We start from the raw sequence: 20409 nt of genomic DNA, 5'->3' as shown, positions 1-20409 counted from the left end.
TCATCCCACCAGCAGACACAAGTATCAAGTCAATTAATTAAATTAGCCTCCTAGGACTAATCTATAACATATAGTCAAATCTCCTAACTATATTATTATACTAAAACTCATAGGAAAACTCATGGCAGAGAACTTCTAACTATATTATTATACTAAAACTACTAAGTTATGCTATAAATTTTTATTGCAGTACCCACTTATGTAACCCTCAATTACTTGAGATGGTTGAGTCCAAATAGTTACCCTCCCATGAAAACAAAAGACCAGAAAAAGCAAGAGACATTATAGAAGATTATCAGTTATCCAAACTAATAGACATGTTGGCAGCAGAACATTTAGTACATAATCAAAGATAATGCGAGAAACACAGGCACTGGATAACAAGTGTACACTAACCTGGGAATTCTAGCACATGTTTCAGAGGCACAAGCTATAGCATTCAGTTTTTCACACGAAAAAACTGCACTGCGAAAAAGACACGCAATCAATAAGTTCTTTCACATACAGTTCTGAAATAAACACAACTAAATTCGCTCTACACAAGGTCCTTAGGAGATCAAAAGCATAATCTCAATTTCACACCAACAAAATTATAGACTGCAAAATCAGTCTACACTACATAAGCATCAAATCACAAATTTCTTATAATTTAAAATCAAAAGATGTCATAATAGAAAACTTCGGAATCCTTTAACAATATAACTTTGTGATCAGCTGCCCTTTTATTTTTTTGTTAAAAAGATAAAGTTATTTCTTAAATTTAGACCAAGAAGCCTTTAATTAAATAAATGAAGATAGAATCTTAAAGAAAGTCACATATGGAACAAGTGGTGGAAAATAGACAATAAGAATCTTAAAGAAAGTCACATATGGAACAAGTGGTGGAAATTAGACAATAAGAATCTTAAAGAAAGTCACATATGGAAAGGGAGGCCAAAAGACAAAACAATGTTACGTTACTGTAATTTAAAACCAAGAAAGTGCATTGAATAGTCAACAAGAAACCAGTGTTTTCCAAATATTAAAACCTCAGACCTTTTGGCTTATTAGTTCAAGCCCTGAAGCAAAATTCTCCAACCTAGCAAGATCATGTTACCACTAAATCAAACTGAGTGCCTTTTACAAATCCCAAAAAAATTATAACAGTGAACTTTATCTGCCGGATTGAAAGCTTTTAATAGTATGAAATTGATAAATCGTGTTTAGCATTGTAATTTTTCTTGGACCTATAAATTTATTATTTCAATTCTTAAAGAATTAAAGCACCAAAAAAATCTGAACTCTCTTCTTATATAAGCCAAAGTAAGTTTACTTGATGGAGTCAATGATATGAAACAAATTAAAGAGAGAAGACTAAGTATAACTATAGAATGCAAGTTAGCAAACTAAAATATTAGAGACAAAGATGTCAAAACCTTGAGTGTGACAGAGAGAGTTAAGTTTGTGGAGGATAACCAAGCACAGAGATTTGTAGATGCAGCAGTTACATTCAATAGCATCATTTTAGAAGCTAAGTATGGAAAAATTACTTGAATATCTCAGACTTCCTGCATGTGCTTTGAACTTTGAAAGGGTCTGCAGAAGCCGCCACAAGCCCACAATCAATAGTTTTCTTGTCTTCCCCTAAATGAACGGCAATTCAATATCACACTCTCATGAGTATGATTTATCATCACTATTAGAATTAGGAATAATACATACATGTCACTTATGCAACTGATTTACTTAGAAAACTAAAAACAAGAAAGTTTGTGGTGGTAATGAAAGATAAAAGATAACGAGAAAATTAAGCATGAAAGACATCAATGCAAGTTCTTAACAAAGTCAATTAGTAATGACAAAAATATACTATCAACAATCAAGGAACTTCACTGTGAAGTAGTAACAACTAACAAGAGACAAAATAGTTCAGTTTGTGGAATTTATGTAATGAAGCAGAGAGGCTACTCTGCATAACAAAGTGCACAGAAATCAATATATGCTCGGTTGAAGTTGCAATTTGCAAATACTTATTTTTCAAAACAATACCAGTTCTACAATTTAAAAATTTCTAATTAGTTATCAACAATCCAAGTAATTAGTTATCAACAATTTAAAAATTTCGTTTGATTTATTATGCCATTACCCATTCTCATGAAACTCATCCAAATATGAAGATAATGAATCAAAAACATCATAGAAAGAAAATATGGAATAGACAGAAGCTAAACAATCCAACAGTTAATCATGCTAAGCAACAATACCAAAATCACATTAAACAAGTTTAAAATCAGAATAATTGCTTATGTAGGAATCAAATAGCAGATTATTGAAAAATGGTAACTAAAACTCAACTTTGATTCTCAATTCCATAATCTCCTTTTGGGAAAAAATTAAAAACAAGTTCATAGTTCACAGTCTATAATTCATAGTTCAACTATTTTGAAATCAATTAACAACAGTCAACAGAATTAAAATGGGTGATGCAATTGCAAACAAACAAAGAAGAAACTCAGAGAGGGATAGAAAACAAAGAAACCCACCTCTGAATCTCTGATTCCGCGTGAGCGAGGAGAAGTAGCCACGTATTTCGTAGGTAGAAGTGTAGAACGCAGATCCTTTCACAGTTCACCGTTTCAACGCAAATCCTTTCACAATTTCACCCTTTCAACGCGTTCTCTGGTCAGGGTCTCAGCCTCTCAGGGAGGAGAAGGTTAGATTTAGGGCTTGGAGGGCTTATAGGGCCAGCCCTGTTTTGCTTTTTTGTTGGCAGGGCTTAATTAAGGTTGGGCTTACAAAATATCATTTTATAATTTTTAGGGCTGTGGGCTAAAATGTTTTTGGAGGGTTGAGGGCCAGCCCTAAGGTTTGGGCTAAATTGACACTTCTAGTTACAGATATTCCAAGGGTGGGGAGCAGCGTCGCAGACGTTTTCAGAGCTTGTTACAGTAGCATGTAAAAAGAGTAGTGGGAGCCCTTGAACCTGTCTTTTTTTTATTGGTCAAGTAGATCTCAATCCTAGATATCACAACACACTTACACTACCACTCACTTATATAATACTAAATGGTTCTTTTTCAATACTTGGTGTATTCACTAAGGTTTGAACCTAAATACAGTATATTAAGAGGCACATGAATTATCATCTGACCTAAGCCTTAGGTCCCTGTGAAGTATGAATTGAGTGAGCCCATGGGCTTCTGCAGTATGAAAGTAAAGTTTGGACATTGGGCATTTTAATGGAAGTATGAACAAGTGAATAGATATTTATTTTTTTTTAACAAAGATAGTTACTTTATTGATTTGTAATAAAACAATCTATTGCCCATGAGGCCATGACCAATTAAAGTATAAACTAAGGAAAAAGCTAATCTCAATAAGAAAATAATAATAATAATAACAGTGCATAGTCCTTCTTTAGCGATAAAATTCCTCCGAGAACTTTCTTGCAGCGGCAATGATTTCAAGGCTATTAGTAGGCTTTTACTCAAACACCAGTGCCTTTCAAGCTAGCCAAATCTTTAATACACTTGTGGCAATGAGGCTTCCGCGATGCTTATTATGGGTGTTACCTCCATGCTTGCACACTACTTCCTTCCACCATTTCCAAAGAACGAGTTTATTCCAACTATGTCCATAATATTAATTTCCTTCCATACTTGAACTGATTGAGGGCATTGGATTAAACAATGGAATACTGATTCGGCTTCTTTTCCACACCTAGGAAACTGAAAGTCAACATTAGGGATTCGAGCTTAGAGCTTCAATTTGATCGGGAGACTATTAAACCACTCTTCCACCTTAACCCATGACAACAATAAAGACGTCTCACGGCCCACAAATTCAGCCCAACAGAATACACAAATTAAATTATAATTTAGTCTTTATCTTATCTCATAGTTATCTTTATCTTTATCTCTATCTTATCTTTATCTTTATCTCTATCTTATCTTTATCTACTTTTATCTTTCATAGGCCAATACTCTATATATACTTAGTTTTACCTTCATAGTTTACAGTTCAATCAATCAACAATCAATAAAATTTCTTCATCTTTTTCTTTCACAAATTCTTTTATTTTCCTATTCTTTCAAAATTTTATTATGGTATCAGAGCTCCTCTTGAGCTCTGCTGACATCCATGGATCAAGAAGAAAGGGCACACCAGCAACTTCATCCGGAGCCTCTTTTCGACCTTTCGTCAGCCCAACACTTTTCTTTCATGGCACTTTCTTTCAATGAAGAAGCTCGTCCTTCAAACCAACTTGAGCTTTTGCCAAGTCCAAATACTCATTATCTTTGTTCTTTCAATACCTTTTCTACTGTTAACAATTCTTCAAATCGAGATTCATTCTTAAATACTTGGATCATTGATTTTGGTGCCACAGATCATATTGCATCAAATTTATCTTGGTTTATTTCTTACACACAAATTTCTCCTATTATTGTTCATTTACCAAATGGTTCTCGAACTACTGTTTCTTATAAAGGCATCGTTCAATTTTCACCATCCTTGGTTCTTCATGATGTTCTTTATTTGCCTCACTTCAACTTTAATATTATCTCTGTTTCAAAAATTACTTCACCACTCATATGTGAACTCACTTTTTCATCTTCTTCTTGCACTCTACAGAGCAACAATTTGGGGACGATTGATTTGGCCAGAATGAGAGAGGGATTATATGTCTTTGAACCCAATTTCGGTAAAAATTCATCCACTACACACTCCATAAATTCCATCCAATCACCACCCATTACACCTTCCAATATATGGCATTTTCGTTTAGGACACCTTTCTGGGCAAAGACTTAATCATTTACATAAACAATTTCCTTTTATCTCTATGCATCATGACGAGGCTTGTGACATTTGTCATCTTTCTAACAAAAGAAACTTTCTTTTTCTCAAAGTTTTAACAAAGCCAATGCAAGTTTTGATTTATTACACTTTGATATTTGGGGTCCGTTTCGACAAAATTCTATTCATAATCATAAATATTTTTTTACTATTGTTGATGATTTTAGCCGCTTTACATGGGTTACTTTATTAAAATCAAAAGGAGAAGTGCAAAATCAAATAAAAAATTTTATTACTTTAATTGAAACACAATTCAACTCCAAAGTCAAAACTATTCGTTCTGATAATGGACCAGAATTTATTTTACCTGGTTTTTATGCTTCAAAGGGCATTATTCATCAACGTAGTTATGTTGAAACTCCTCAACAAAATGGAAGGGTAGAACGCAAGCATCAACATATTTTGAATATAGCTCGTGCTCTTATGTTTCAATCTAATTTACCATCATCTTTTTGGTCTTATGCTGTTAGACATGCTGTTTATTTACTTAATAGAGTTCCATCATCCGCAATTAATTTTAAAACACCATTTGAGATTTTATTCAATCATCCACCAAATTATCATGACCTTAAAGTTTTTGGATGCTTATGTTTTGTTTCTACCCAAATGGCAAACAGATCAAAATTTGATCCAAGAGCCAAAAAGGCTGTATTTATTGGCTTTCAACCTGGTTTTAAAGGGTATATTGTTTATGATTTAGAAGATAAAAGAATTGAGATTTCTAGAAACGTAATTTTTTATGAAATGATCTTGCCCTTAGTCACAAAAAATGTCCAATTCCAGACACTCAGCCCAACATTGCCAAACACACCTTCTCAAAAACAAGATTCAATTAGTCTTCCAGTTGAACCCTCACCTATACCCATTGACCCAACTCCACCTAGTTCTTTATTTTCTCCAACAACCTCTCCTTCTTCCTCACTATCATTTCCTAACCAAGTTGAACCCATGACCACCGAATCACTTTCAACACTAGACACCAGTCCACCATCACCTTCTCATCCCCCGTCACCTTCTTCACCACCTGAGCAACCCCATCCTCGTCATTCCGACCAGCCTCACCGACCTCCAGCATATCTCTCTAATTACTTGTGTAACTCCTCTCTCATCTCTACAAATCAATCTCCCTCAAAGTGCAAGTATCCTTTATCTTCAGTCATGTCTTTTTCTTCTCTTTCACCTTCACATAAAAAGTTTATTTTATCTCTACATTCTGACGTTGAGCCAAAGTCTTTTAAGAACGCCAATCAACACTCTAATTGGCGTAGTGCTATGAAAGATGAGTTGGATGCTCTTGAGATGAACAAAACTTGGCGTCTTGTTGATTGCCCTGCAGGGGTTAAACCGGTTGGCTGTAAATGGGTCTATCGCATCAAACGCAAGCCTGATGGTTCAGTTGATCGATATAAAGTACGCCTTGTGGCTAAAGGGTTCACTCAAACTGAAGGTGTTGATTTCTTGGAAACTTTCTCCCCTGTTGTCAAGCCTGCCACCATCAGATTAGTTTTGGCACAGGCCTCTATGAAGCATTGGCCTATACATCAGTTGAATGTCAATAATGCTTTCTTACATGGGGATCTTTCTGAGGATGTTTATATGACTCTGCCACCTGGATTTATATCTCCTCAACCGAATCAATGCTGTAAGCTACTAAAGTCACTGTATGGTTTACGACAATCTAGTCGTATGTGGTATGACAAACTTTCTCATCTTTTGCTATCTCATGGATATCAGCAGACCTCATCTGATGATAGTTTATTTGTCAAATTCATTGGTGATCAAATTTATATCCTTTTAGTCTATGTTGACGACATTGTTCTCACGGGTAATTCCATTTCTGAACTTGCTGCCATTAAGTCTATTTTGCACCAACACTTCCGAATTAAAGACTTGGGCCCATTAAAATATTTTTTGGGTATTGAGGTTGCTCAATCAGAGAAGGGAATTTGCTTATCTCAGAAAAAATATTGTCTTGATCTTTTGGAAGATTCTGGTTTATTAGGTGCTAAACATGCCTCTGTTCCAATGGATAGTACCACAAGACTATATCAAGACAAAAGTCCCCTGCTATCCGACCCTTTTGTATATCGTCGTTTGGTTGGCCGTCTTATCTATCTCACCACTACTCGACCGGACATCATGTATGCCACTCAACAATTAAGTCAATTCATGGCATCTCCTACTGAATCTCATCTTCAAGCTGCCAAGCATGTGTTACGATATCTGAAAACTAGTCCCGGCAAAGGACTTTTCTTTCCAAGGGAATCAAAAATTCAGCTTCTCGGCTTCAGTGACTCTGATTGGGCCGGATGTCCTGACACTCGGCGATCTTTAACAGGTTATTGTTTCTTCTTAGGCAGTTCTTTAATCTCTTGGAAGACCAAGAAACAAACCACCGTTGCCCGCTCATCCACAGAAGCAGAATATCGTGCACTTGCCAACACAACTTGTGAACTTCAATGGATACTAAATGTGTTACAATTTTTATGCATCTCTCCTATCCGCCCACCAGTTTTATATTGTGATAATCAGAGTGCTCTTCATATTGCTGCTAACCCGGTTTTTCATGAACGGACCAAACATTTAGAGGTTGATTGTCACTTGGTTCGACAAAAAGCTCAAGCTGGAGTGATGAAACTTCTCCCAATTCCCTCCTCTACGCAACTAGCTGACATCTTCACTAAGCCTTTGTCTCCTCAACCCTTCCATCTTAATCTGAATAAGCTTAGTGTTCTTGACATCTTTCATCCTCCAGCTTGCGGGGGCGTATTAAACCACTCTTCCACCTTAGCCCATGACAACAATAAAGACGTCTCACGGCCCACAAATTCAACCCAACAGAATACACAAATTAAATTATAATTTAGTCTTTATCTTATCTCATAGTTATCTTTATCTTTATCTTTATCTCTATCTTATCTTTATCTTTATCTCTATCTTATCTTTATCTACTTTTATCTTTCATAGGCCAATACTCTATATATACTTAGTTTTACCTTCATAGTTTACAATTCAATCAATCAACAATCAATAAAATTTCTTCATCTTTTTTTTTCACAAATTCTTTTATTTTCCTATTCTTTCAAAATTTTATTAGAGACCTTCATGCATCATCTTCCAAATAAACACCTTTACCTTCACCGGAGCACGAAGCGACCCAATTGATCTCCACACTTCCTTCTGCTTGAACACTTCCGGCTAGAACTCATATGGAGAATGAAAAGAATGAAAAGCAACTTTGTAACCAGAGTTTACTGTGTATGTTCCTTTTTTTTTCTCAAATGATCATATGTTGATTCTGCGTTCTTTGAGTCTGCATTATTCTCTGAGCTGTGTCCGTAAAAAAGGTATCATTGATTAATTGAGAATTTCTGTTACCATTAGGTAGTAGGAGTTGGTTGACACAGTGAAGATTGTTAACCTCATTGAACATCTTATGTCTGTACATCACCTCCTTATTAGCGCCCTATAACTTTCCCAAAAATAGGCACCATATTCCCACCACCCACCTGTCACTTGACCCCTTCTAATATACTTGTCTAGCCCAATGAAGGGTTGTTATGAAGCTTCGCCATCATAAAATTGGAGAAAGAGAAGTATTTGCTCTTCATCACCTTGTATAGCAGTGAATTAGTTTTGGAGATTAGTCGCCAACCTTGTTTTTTTAGCATAGCCAAATTAAATGCTTTCAGGTCTTTAAAATCAAGTCCTCCCTAGTCTTTGTCTCTGCATAATGTGTCCCGTTTAATCTACTGCATCTTTCTTTCATTACCTTTTTGTCCTCATCAAAATAATATCATATTTTTCTTAATGCTTTCAATCAGTCTCTTTGAAAGTTTAAAGCAACTCAGTATATAAATTGGAACTGTTGTGCTAACTGTTTTAATAAGTACTTCTCGATCACTTGCTAAAAGTAAGGATCTTTTCCACAAGTTTAGCTTTTTGATAGTCTTGTCTTCGATATATCTGAATGTTTCTTGCTTTGATGCAGTGACAATTGCAGGAGATCCAAGTATTTATCCTGAGAACCAACGTGTGGAGCCTGGAACAGCTGGGCAAGTTTAACTCTGAGGTGTTGAGGAGTGTTCTGACGAAAGAAGACTGAAGATTTAGTCAGATTAACCACTTGACCACTTACTTGACTATATTCTTGTAGAATTTGAAGTAGGGTTTGGCATGTTTGTGTGTTTGCTTTGCTGAATAAGATAGAGTCATCTGTGAAGAATAAATGATTGATCATAGGGCATCTTCTATTTAATCATAAACCACTATACTGCTGCCTCTATTTTTCTCTGTGGAATAGATGGGATAATCCCTCTACGCAGGCAAGGAATTGATAGGAAAAAGGGGATCTCTTTGTCGGAGTCCCCTTGATGGTTTAAAAAAACCATATGAATGACCTTCCATGGCAATAGAATACGACACTGTAGTTACACACTCCTTCAAGCAATCTATTAATTTATCACAGAAACCCAATCTCTTCAAAATTTCCTACACAAAACTCCATTCTACCCCAACAGCATAGGCTTTACTCATGTCTAACTTGAGTGCAAAGTCATAGTCTTTATTTTTCTTATTTTTCAAGTAGTGCATAAACTCGTGAGTTATAAGGATACTATCAATAATTAGACGACCCTTAATAAAAGCATTTTAGTTCCCACTGATGATTTTGTCCATTACTCTTTGCATCCTGTTGACCAAAATTTTTGAGATGATTTTGTGAAAAATCGTGTTTAAACTGATTGGTCTAATTTGACTCATTGAATCTTCCCCTTGAATCTTAAGAATCAAACAAATCTGGGTATGATTTAGAAATCTTAGCATTTTTTTCTCTGAATAGAAACTCCTAACAGCCGCATTTACATCCTGCTTGATGATATCCCAATAGACCTGGAAGAACTTAGTTGTGAAACCATCATCCTTGAGAGTCGAGTATGGATTAATAGAAAACACAATAAGATTGAATAACTTAAGGATGAAAATGGACAACTTCACTTTAAAGTGGAGGGCATTAAAAAAGTGATTGTGGAGTTTTTTGAGACCTTATTTACTATATTCATATCTATTGATCCTACAGAGGCCTTGGAGGGTATGACACAAAGATAGACAATAGTGATAATAAGGTGTTAACAAAACCAATCTGTAATACAGAAATTAAAAGTGAATGGATATTTATAATGGGTGAAGTGGTGGACTCTTGAATTAAAAATGTTTGAATTTGGATCCCTTAAAGTGAAGAAGTTGGTAAAGTGGTAAAATAAGGAGTTACTTACCATTGATTTTATAATTTTTATGAAATGTGTATCCCACTATCTTAATTTAAGAGAGATTAACTCCCCATTTTACTACTTTACCAACTTTCTTACTTTAGAGAATTTTAATCCAAAATATTTTACATGATGAAATTATATTTCCAACAATGACACTACAGGAAAATAGAACATTTGTAACAAAAAAACTTGTAACAAATTTGAAATTATTATAAATTATAGTTTTTTTTGTAACAATAATTAGTCATTGTTAAAGAATAAAAATATTTTGTAACAAGAAAATTTGTTACAAAATATTTTAGTATTTTATAATAACATGATTTCTTTTGCTACAAATTGTATTGGCTTTCGTATCGAATTGTTGTTTTGTTGTAAAATATTATAATATTATGTAACAAAACTTACAAAAGATTATATTATTTTAAAAATTCAAAATATTTTTAAAAAATATCTATTTATTTTAAAAGCTCTAAATATTTTGTAACAAAAAATTAATTTATGATCAAATATAATATTTTTGTAATAAGTTATTTATTCATCACAAAAATTCAAAGATTTTTTGTAACTAATAATAAATTTTGTTTCAAGATGTTAAATGTAAAATCCAAATTTTTAAAAATTAAAATAATAAGTTACAAAATAAAATATTTTGATAGTATTACAGTTACGCCATATCAGTTATCCAATTCAAATTTAGGTTATTATTATACCATAATTTATTGCTTGTTTTATAGTGAAAAAAAATGAAAGAATAATTTTTTTTGCCAAATTTTATTTAACAAAATTAAACGAATCTACATTAATTGAATGAAGATTATTTAGCCATTAGTCTTTTATTATAAATAATAATACATTAAAAAAATTTTCATTATAAATAATAATACATCAAATTGAAATCTGTACTGGATGCCTCCGGTACGGGTTGAGAGATAGATCGGAAACTTACGGGTCGAGGTGGATGCCGGATTATTTGACTGGAACAATGGGGGGAGGTATCTGCAAAGACACTCTGACGCTCAAGTCAGAATGGATCTAAGAGGTATAAGGTATGAGGAATGAATGAATACCTGGAGGGACTTGGGTCCTCTATTTATAGGTGATGGTGGCTATCTTATCTTATCTTGTTTGGCTAAGATAAGGAAGACGTTCGAATTCAAAAGTCGGTTGGGAGTTCTAGAGGGCCGGTTTTGGGCCTTCTAGAAGAGTGAGGTGAGGCAGACCCGGGAAGCCGGGTTTGGGTTCGATCTCGAGTCCGGGATCTGTGGGCCGGATCCGTAACAGTTGCCCCGCAGTGGGAGAGCGAGTGAGGTCGGTGTGTCGCTGAGAGATGTGGTTTCGACCGTGAGCCAGGTCGGTTTGTTGCTGGAAGATGTAACTTCGACCGCGAGTTAGGTCGGTTTGATTCTCTTGGGGTGAGGTCGGCGTGTCGGCCCGATTTTTAAGGTCGTGGCGAAGTTTCGCCTGGCCGTTTTACGCGACTCTTCTGTATCCAATGTTCCTGTTGCGTTTTTCGAGGCGTACTTTATTGGTTTCCTTTTCCAAGGGGGTATTTAATGTGAGGGGACGTTTTTGGGTGTCTTTCCGGAATTGCCCCTGTGCGTCATTTTATCGCTCAGGGCTATTTGCGTCTTTCTGCTCACTTTTGAAACCGTTTTTGGCTTTCCACTTCACTTCCCTCGTTCATTTCATTTTCTTTTCGTTCTCTTTACAAAGAAAAATTTCTTCTTCTCTCTGTGGTGCTCTTTGGTGTTTCTTCGAGCTGCTGTTTTCTGCTTCTCAAGCTTTTTTCCAGGCTCTTTTTCTGCATTACCAGGTTGGCATGCTTCGCTCTTTCTTGTTTTTGTTTTGTGGTGTATCTGTTGTTCTGTATTTGCCATGCGTTATTCTACCATTTTTTCCTTTCATGCTGCATCCGTGTTTTTTGGGAGGTGGTTTTCGTGTTTGAAGGGGCTGAGCACCGCCGTGTTGATTCGATAGTGGGTAGTAGGTTTTTGTCTTCCATGCTTCTGCGTAGGGTTAGTAGGCTGATGGTGGTGCTCATCCCTATTTTAGGTATGCATCGGCGGAGGAGTGAGGGTGTGGGTACTCCGATAGCCCCTTCCAAGGGTGTCCCCACTCGCTACACTTGGGTGACTAGCGATGTGTGGGGCGTTCCGTTGCGGATGATGGAGGCCGATCTTCAGAGGCTCCGTGATCAGGGGGCGATTTGTGGTGGTGGCGACGCGGAGCGGCAGTACGAGCTTTTCCTCCTGGATGCCGATGAGCGTGTTTGCTATTTGAATCTCGACTCGCCCACTGTGCCAGACTGGATGTGGGTTTATGAGTCGATGTTCACTCGGCTCGGCATGCAATTTCCTTTTTCGCCGTTTGTTCAGGACTTGCTGAGTCGGTGTTCCATGGCGCCGTCTCAGCTCCATTCGAATAGCTAGGCCGCCATCCGGTCTTTTGAGCTGGTGTGTCAGTATCTCGATCTTCCGGCCTCCGTTTCTGTGTTTCTCTTTCTTTTCTTATGCACTCTTCCCACTAAGGAGGGGAAGCATAAGAAAGGGTATATGTCGTTCCGGGCTCAACCTCATCGCCGTATTTTCGGTTTGTTTGAGGATTCTTTTCATGGTTTCAAGAGGGAATATTTTAAAGTGCGCCCTGTCCAGGGGCATCATCCATTTTGGCTGACGCTAGAGGGCGAGCGTCGGTTTCTGACCTATTGGAATTTCGGTGCCGGGCCGTCGGTTTTGACTAAGGTTACTTATGATGGTTTGTCTCCTGAGGATAAGGACATTGCTAGTGTCTTGTGGCATTTGTTTGGCGAGCGCCCGTTAAATCCTCGAGACGTCATGGGGGATCCTGAGGCTTGTCGGACGTATATTGGTGTGTGGCTGTCTCTTTCTTGGTTTTCATGCTTGTTCTCCCAATTTTGTAACTTGATTTTTCTTTGGTTTCTTTCAGTTGAGATGGCTGGCGGTTTGACTTCTCTGGCACGGCTGAAGGCAGCGATGGGTCGGGTGGAGGGAACGTCGTCTCCTGCTACCCCTGTCTCTAATCCGCTGTGGATTCTCAGGCTGTTTCTCAGGAGGTGGTTTCGTCGGGGGTGAGGGCCGATGCTCGGGCTTCGCCTGGTCCCATGAACTCACCTGAAGTCGTCGTGGTCACGGCCGCCGAGGCTTCTCGGAAGAGAAATAGGCCTGAGGAACCTAGCAGCGAGACTTTTGAGGAGGAGGGTGCTGTGCCCAGTGTGATGGATCGACGTTTTGATGCTTCGGGGTTCATAGATCAACACTTGATGTCTGGCACAGAGCCGTTCTTTGATGATTGTGATGTTTCATTCCAGGCTAAGTCGGTGTATCGTGCCCTCCTCCGATCTGCTGTTGTTGTTCAGAAGGCCGAGCCCGTGATGGCTCAGGTCGGTTTGTTGGACAAGAAACTCCATCATTCGCAAGCTGAGGTGGCCAAGTTAAAAAAGCAGCTTGAGGCTGCCGAGGTTGTGAGGGAGAAGGCAGTAAAGTCTTCTGAGGAAGCTGGGGTGGAGATCCTCCGTCTTTCCGAGGTTGAGACTTTGCTTCTTTCCCAACTGGGCGCGGAGCGGTAACGGGCTTCCGACGCGGGTTCTCAAGCTACCGTGCTTCTTGGCGAGCTGGAAGTTTTGAAGGCCGAAGTTGCTGCCCTGAAAAAGGAGAAGACGGAGTTGTTGGCTGATGCTAAGGGTGCGATCGTTGCCACCGAGGAGACGATGAGGGCTCAGGCTTTGGTGTTGGCTCCAGGTGTGGACGTGTCTATGATGGGGGCTTTCAAGACCGTCCGTGATGGCCAAATTGTTGACCTTGAGTAGTTTTATATCTTGTAATTTTGAATTTGCTTTGAACTTAGTCTTTGTTTTGGATATTTGGTTGGTCGTGGGCCGTGTAACCGTGAATTCGTAGTTTTGGACTTCGTTTAATGGCTTTTGGGCCGTTCGGGCCTCTTTTTATATTCCGTTTTAAGCTGTTCTATTTTTTGTTTATTTGTTCCCTTTGTTTGGGATGAGCGAACCGTCTTGAGGTCGGTTTTTCGTGGATATCCGTATTTTGGGCATGGGGGGTGATCGGTTCCCCAGTCGTGGCCGTGTTTTTGTTCCGTATTTGGGACACTTAAAAAGGAAAAAGAAGATAAAAATAGCTTAATGGAATTTTATTGATGGTTGGGCCTCGTTAAAACCCTCCGTCTATGGCGGGAAAGAGTACCCGAGACTGACACTTAAGCGAAATTTTAAAATTGTAAAAGGGGAAGATAAGTAAAGAAAAGACATAAAATAAAAAAGGGGTGACCTAGGGAGGTCGGTCTAAGTATAGTATCGTCGTAAGTTGGTGGCGTTCCATGTCCTCGGGACTTCGTCGCTGTTAAGCCATTCGAGCTTGTATGCTCCCTTTCCGATTGCAGCCTTGATTCTGTATGGTCCTTCCCAGTTGGGGGTGACTTTCCTCTCTCCGGGGGTTGGGGGACCGATGTCATTTCATCATAGGACGAGGTCGTTAGTTGCGAATTCTCGTCGGATGACTTCGTTGTTGTATCTTAGGCTGATTCTCTATTTTAGGGCCAGCTTTCTGAGATAGGCTATGCTTCTTACTTCGTCAGTGAGGTCTCGTTCTGCTTCTTCGTCGTTACCCCTGATCGTTCTTCGTGGGCTGGGGTCTCCTATTTCCACTGGGATAACAGCCTCCGTGCCGTATGTTAATCGGAAGGGGGTTTCCCCGGTGGCAGTCTGGGGGGTCGTTCGGTACGACCATAAGACCGATCCGAGTTCGTCTGCCCATAGTCCTTTGGCTTTGTTGAGCCGTTTTTTGAGTCCTTTGATGATTATTTTGTTTGCAGATTCCACCTGTCCATTTGTTTGGGGTGTTCTACCGAGCTAAAACGGTGGGATATGCGTAGTCCTTTTAGGAATTCTCTGAAGTTTTTGTCAGCGAATTGGGTTCCGTTGTCCGAGATGACGATCTCAGGGATCCCGAATCGGGTGATGATTTGTCACCAGAGGAATTTTCGACATTGGGTTGCCGTGATAGAGGCCAGGGGCTCGGCCTCGATCCATTTAGTGTAGTAGTCTATGGCGACGATGAGGTATCGGAGTTGGCCGGGTGCCGTGGGAAAAGGTCTGACAAGGTCGATCCCCCAGGTACCGAATGGCCGCTCTGCCAATATGATGCTGAGCTGGTGTGGGGCGGCTTGGTGGATATTGGCGTGCCTTTGGCATTTGTCGCAATTCTTTACTAGCTGCACGGAGTCCCGGATGACCGTGGGCCAGAAGTAGCCGGCCCGGATGACTTTTTGGGCAAGGGTTTTACCTCCGACATGGTGGCCGCAACAACCTTCATGGATTTCGCGGAGTATGTACTCTGTGTCCCCGGGTTCGACGCATTTGAGCAGGGGTTGCGAGAATCTGCGTTTGTATAGTTGTCCTTCGACAACTGTGTAGTTGGCGGCTTCCCTTTTTGTCCGTTTTTCCTCTTTGGGGTCTTCAGGCAATGTTCCTTTGAGGAGATATTGTAGGATGGGGTAGGTCCATGATCCTCGGTGGGAGAGTGTCAGATAGGCGTTAGCCGTCGTGGATATGGACGGTGATTTGACGACTTCCTGTATTAGCGATTTGTTGCCGTGTCCTGGTTTAGTGCTGGCTAGTTTAGAGAGAAGGTCAGCCCTGGCATTACATTCCCTGGGGACGTGCCGTATGGTTACGTGATTGAATTCTTCCTTTAGTTTGTTAACCTCGGCAAGGTATTGTTGTAGCCGAGGATCTCGTGTTTGGTAGTCTCCGTTAATTTGGGAACTGACTACTTGCGAATCCGTATTTATTTCCAGGACCTTTGCTCCGACTTCCTTGGCTAGGGCTAAGCCTGCCAGGAGGGCCTCATATTCTGCTTGGTTATTTGAGATTGGGAATTCGTATCGTACTGACTGTTCGATCACGACTCCGTTTTGACTTTCGAGAATGACTCCGGCACCTCCGGAAGTGACGTTCGATGAGCCGTCAACGTGTAGTTTCCATGGTTCGGGGGTGGAGTTTCCCAGCGTCATCTCGACGATGAAGTCGGCCATGGCCTGTGCTTTGATTGTGTATCGGGGTTCGAACTTGATATCGAACTGGGACAGTTCGATGGACCAGGCTAGCATTCTGCCCGCTAGATCAGGTTTTTGTAGTACCTGTTTAACTGCTTGGTCGGTTCGAACTGTCACGGGGTGGGCCTGAAAATATTGCCGCAGACGTCGGGAGGCCGTGAGGAGGGCGAAGGCTAGCTTTTCCAGGCGCGAGTAGCGAGTTTCCGTGTCTTGTAGGACTTTGCTTATGAAGTATATGGGTTTTTGTTCTTTCTTCTCGTTTTCGTGGATGAGTGCCGCCGCGAGTGCTTCTTCCGTTATGGAGAGGTATAAGTAGAGAGTCTCCCCTGTTTGGGGTTTGGCGAGGTCTGGTGGTTCCGCTAGGGCTTTCTTGAAATGTTGGAATGCTTCTTCGCATTCTGCTTCCCATTTGAAGGGGGCTCCTTTTTTCATCAGTCTGAAGAAGGGGATTGCCTTTTGAGCCGATGCTCCGAGAAAGCGGAATACCACTGTTAGTCGGCCGGTGAGCTTTTGGATGTCGTTTATGTTTTTGGGCTTGTCATCTCAAGGACGGTGTGACATTTCTCTTGGTTGGCTTCAACTCCGCGGTGTGTGATCATAAAGCCGAGGAACTTCCCTGCCTCCATTCCGAAGGCGCATTTTCGTCGGGTTGAGTCGCTGATGAGTTGTTCGCCGCAGTCGGTCTTGGCGAGCATGTCGTCTATGTAGACTTCTAGTTTGGTTCCGGATAGGTTCTGGAATATTTTGTTAACGAGCCGTTGGTAGGTGGCTCCGGCGTTCTATTTTGTTAACGAGCCGTTGGTAGGTGGCTCCGGCGTTCTTCAAGCCGAAGGGCATGACTGTGTAGCAGTACGTTCCATCGGGGGTGATGAATGCTATTTTTTCCTCGTCAGGTCGATGCATGGGTATTTGATTATAGCCGGAGTATGCGTCAATGAAGCTGAGGTACCGATGTCCGGATGCAGCGTCTACCAGTCCGTCGATGTTTGGCAGGGGAAAGGCGTCTTTTGGACAGGATTTGTTGAGGTCCGTGTAGTTGATGCACATTCGCCACTTCCCGTTGGACTTTTTTACCAGTACGATGTTTGCTAACCACGTCGTGTAGGGCAGTTCTCGGATGAAGTTTGCCTCGAGTAGGGCTTGTACTTGTCATTTGACCTCGGCCGCTTGGTCTGACGACATTTTTCGTCTCCTTTGTGCCACGGGTTTGGCTTTGGGGTCTACGGCTAGCCGGTGGGACATGAGGTCGAGGTCTATCCCAGGCATGTCGGCTGGCGTGAAAGCGAATAAGTCTTTGTTTTGTTTCAAAAATTGGGAAAGGTCTTCTTTGAGGTTGTATGGGAGGTTCCTGTTGATGAAGGTGTATTCGTCTTTGGTTTGCCCTACTTGTAGTTTTTCCATGTCGCCTTCCGGTTCTGGCCTAGGTTGGCCATCTTGTCGGGCATCCAGGTCGGCTAGGAATATGCCAGCTGCGTCACGAGACTTTTTCTGTAAAGCCAGGCTGGTGTTGTCGCATTCTGCTGCGACTTCCCGGTCTCCGTGGATAGTCCCGATGGAGCCGTCTTCCGTTATGAATTTCATAAGGAGGTATTTGGTAAAGATGATGGCCGAGAGGTCATTGATTGTTTTTCTCCCGAGGATGATGTTGTAAGTGGTGGAGTCTTTTAGGACCACGAATTCAGATAGAATTTTCATTCTTTGGTTACCTGTTCCTATGGTGAGGGGGAGGGTGATGGAACCTTCTGGTTTGAGAAAGTTGTCCCCGAGTCCCGTGACGCTATTGCGGTGCGTTTGGAGATTTTCGTTGCGGAGCCCGAGCTTGTCGAAGGCTCCTCGGAAGAGGATGTTGGAGTCTGCGCCGGTGTCCACCAGTATTCTCCGGACTAGTCCCGTTCCGATTCTTGCCGAGATGACGAAAGGTGCATCTTCAGCCGAGGTACCGTGTTGGCAGTCCTCGGTAGGAAAGTTATCGTTTTGCCGGTGGTGGTGGTTGGAGCTTGGTCTCTGACGACCAGGACTTTGAGGTCCTTTTTCAGTGTTGTTTTCGATTTTCTTGACACGTCCTTGCCTGTGATAACGTTTACTATTATGGTTAGGTCGTGTTCTGGACTTTCTCTGGGGGGTTGTTTTTGCGTTCTTGGGTTGCGCCCTTCTCTTTCTGGCGACCTGTCTTTTTCCGCACGCTTTGGTTCTCAAATGATTTTGGTGAATTCTGGGAGTTTGCCGTCCCTTATGGCTTGTTCGAGGGTGTCCTTGAGGTCAAAGCAGTCTTGTGTCCTGTGCCTGTAACCTCGGTGGTAGTCGCAATAAAAGGTTTTGCTGCCGCCCGTTCTTTCTTTGAGTTGCTGGGCCTTTGGGATGATACCTCGGTCCGCTATTTGGTGGTATATCTCGGTGATTGGAGCTGTTAGGGGTGTGTAATTAAAGAACTTGCCGATTCTGGGTGGTCGGTTTGCATTTGTCGGCTTTGGGTGGTCCCTCTGATTTTCTCTGGGTGGTGGGTTATGCCGGGAGGCCGAGTTGCCATGTTGGGCGTTGCCGTGTTGCCGTTTATTGGCGGCGACGACCTGGCTGACTTCCTCGTTATTGATGTAATCTCTGGCGACGTTCTGGATCTCGTGCATGGTCCATACTGGTTTGGTGGTAAGGTGTTTGCGAAAATCTTCGTTCATGAGCCCGTTGGTTAGACAGAGGCTTGGGACGGAATCCATGAGTCCGTCGACCGTTAGGCATTCATCATTGAAGCGGTCGAGGTATTTCCTTGTGGATTCGTCTTGTTTCTGTGTGACCCCTAGTAGACTGATGGGGTGTTTGGCTTTAGTGATTCGAGTTGTGAATTGGGCCATGAACTTTCGCGAGATGTCGTGGAAGCTAGCTATAGATCCGTTTGGGAGGGCGTTGAACCATTTGATTGCTGGCCCCGCTAGGGTTACCGGGAAAGCTCTGCATCGGACTGCGTCGGCTGCTCCTTCTAGGTTCATTCTGGCCTCGAAGGCCGTTAGATGTTCCTGGGGATCCTTGGTTCCGTCATACTTCATATCCGTGGGTTTATCGAAACCTTTGGGGAGTTTTGCTTTTAAGATCCTTTCTGTGAAGGGGGTAGCTCCCATTATCATGTGGTCGTTCCACGTGCGCTTGGTTTCTCGGTGTCGTCGGTCATCTTCCGCGTGAGCGGGGTCGCGGGAGATACTACGGTCGTATCTTTTGTTGTGTCGCCATTCTGGTTATCTGTCGCGTCTTTGACCGCATGAGGTGCTTCTATCATGCCTCTTGGCGTGTCGCCGTTCTGGCGATCTGCCATGGCGGGATCTGGATCTAGAAGTCGCGTGACTTTCGTTTGGTGATATGCTTTTCTTTCGTGGCAATCCGGCCTTCGAGTTCTTGTACTCAGAGGCAGAGCTCCTGGATTATTTGGGCTGACTTTTCTTCCAGGTTCTCGGGATGCCGGGTTTTTGTGATGATAGTAGCGTCTTCTTTGTTATGGATGGCGCTTGCAATCCTTCTGTGGAGTATGACTTCTTGGTGTTCAGGGGTAGGGTTCTGCGTTCTGGAGTCGTCTTGATGGCTGATGGAATGTTCCTCAAATTCGTTCGCCATTCCGACTCAACCGGCATAGTTTTTCCCACAGACGGCGCCAATGTACTGGATGCCTCCGGTACGGGTTGAGAGATGGATCGGGAACTTACGGGTCGAGGCGGATGCATGATTATTTGACTAGAACAATGGGGGGAGGTACCTGCAAAGACACTCCGACGCTCAAGTCAGAATGGATCTAAGAGGTATAAGGTGTGAGGAATGAATGAATACTTGGAGAGACTTGGGTCCTCTATTTATAGGTGATGGTGGCTATCTTATCTTATCTTGTTTGGCTAAGATAAGGAAGACGTTCGAATTCGAAAGTCAGTTGGGTGTTCTAGAGGGCCGGTTTTGGGCCTTCTAGAAGAGTGAGGTGGGGCGGACCCGAGTTCGATCTCGGGTCCGGGATCCGTGGGCCGGATCCGTAACAAAATCAAAATATCAATTGAACGTAAATCAATAATAATTAAATTAAAAATTAAATAACAATACTTAGCAGTTTAAAAATGTCTTACAAAACAAAAATAAAATACATAAAATTATAAAACACTTGCTAAAGTATATTAGTCAGCAAAATTCTTTGATTACTTAAAAATCAATCTTTGTAATTTATATAATGTTTGAATTTTTAAATTTGAAAC

The 20409-nt window shown here is 41.2% G+C and overlaps 2 protein-coding genes across 2 annotated transcripts; both read right to left on the bottom strand.

Moving 5' to 3' along the window:
* Nucleotides 1-15103: 15103 nt before the first annotated feature.
* On the bottom strand, nucleotides 15104-16624 carry LOC112721600 (uncharacterized). Its single transcript, XM_025772647.1, has one exon. It carries the CDS (start codon nucleotides 16622-16624, stop codon nucleotides 15104-15106), a length of 1521 nt encoding a protein of 506 aa, XP_025628432.1.
* Nucleotides 16625-17341: 717 nt separating this feature from the next.
* On the bottom strand, nucleotides 17342-19302 carry LOC140176164 (uncharacterized). The gene is made up of 2 exons (XM_072206054.1): nucleotides 18476-19302; nucleotides 17342-18260 (listed from the first exon to the last, which is right to left on the bottom strand). The coding sequence occupies exons 1-2, from the start codon at nucleotides 19300-19302 to the stop codon at nucleotides 17342-17344; spliced, it is 1746 nt and encodes a 581-aa protein (XP_072062155.1).
* Between the last annotated feature and the right edge of the window lie 1107 nt (nucleotides 19303-20409).

Source organism: Arachis hypogaea, chromosome 11 (assembly GCF_003086295.3).
Source record: "Arachis hypogaea cultivar Tifrunner chromosome 11, arahy.Tifrunner.gnm2.J5K5, whole genome shotgun sequence".
Classification (NCBI taxonomy): domain Eukaryota; kingdom Viridiplantae; phylum Streptophyta; class Magnoliopsida; order Fabales; family Fabaceae; genus Arachis; species Arachis hypogaea.
The sequence above is the reverse complement of the archived record's forward strand: the minus strand, read 5'-3'. Positions and strand labels throughout refer to the sequence as shown.

Excerpts from the sequence above, each read along its gene's own strand:
- LOC112721600 (XM_025772647.1), bottom strand. The coding sequence starts at position 16,624 with ATGAAAAAAGGAGCCCCCTTCAAATGGGAAGCAGAATGCGAAGAAGCA.
- LOC140176164 (XM_072206054.1), bottom strand. The coding sequence starts at position 19,302 with ATGGGAGCTACCCCCTTCACAGAAAGGATCTTAAAAGCAAAACTCCCC. Across the intron at positions 18,261-18,475 it reads GACTACCACCGAGGTTACAG|GCAAGGACGTGTCAAGAAAA; the intron begins GCACAGGACACA and ends ACGTTATCACAG.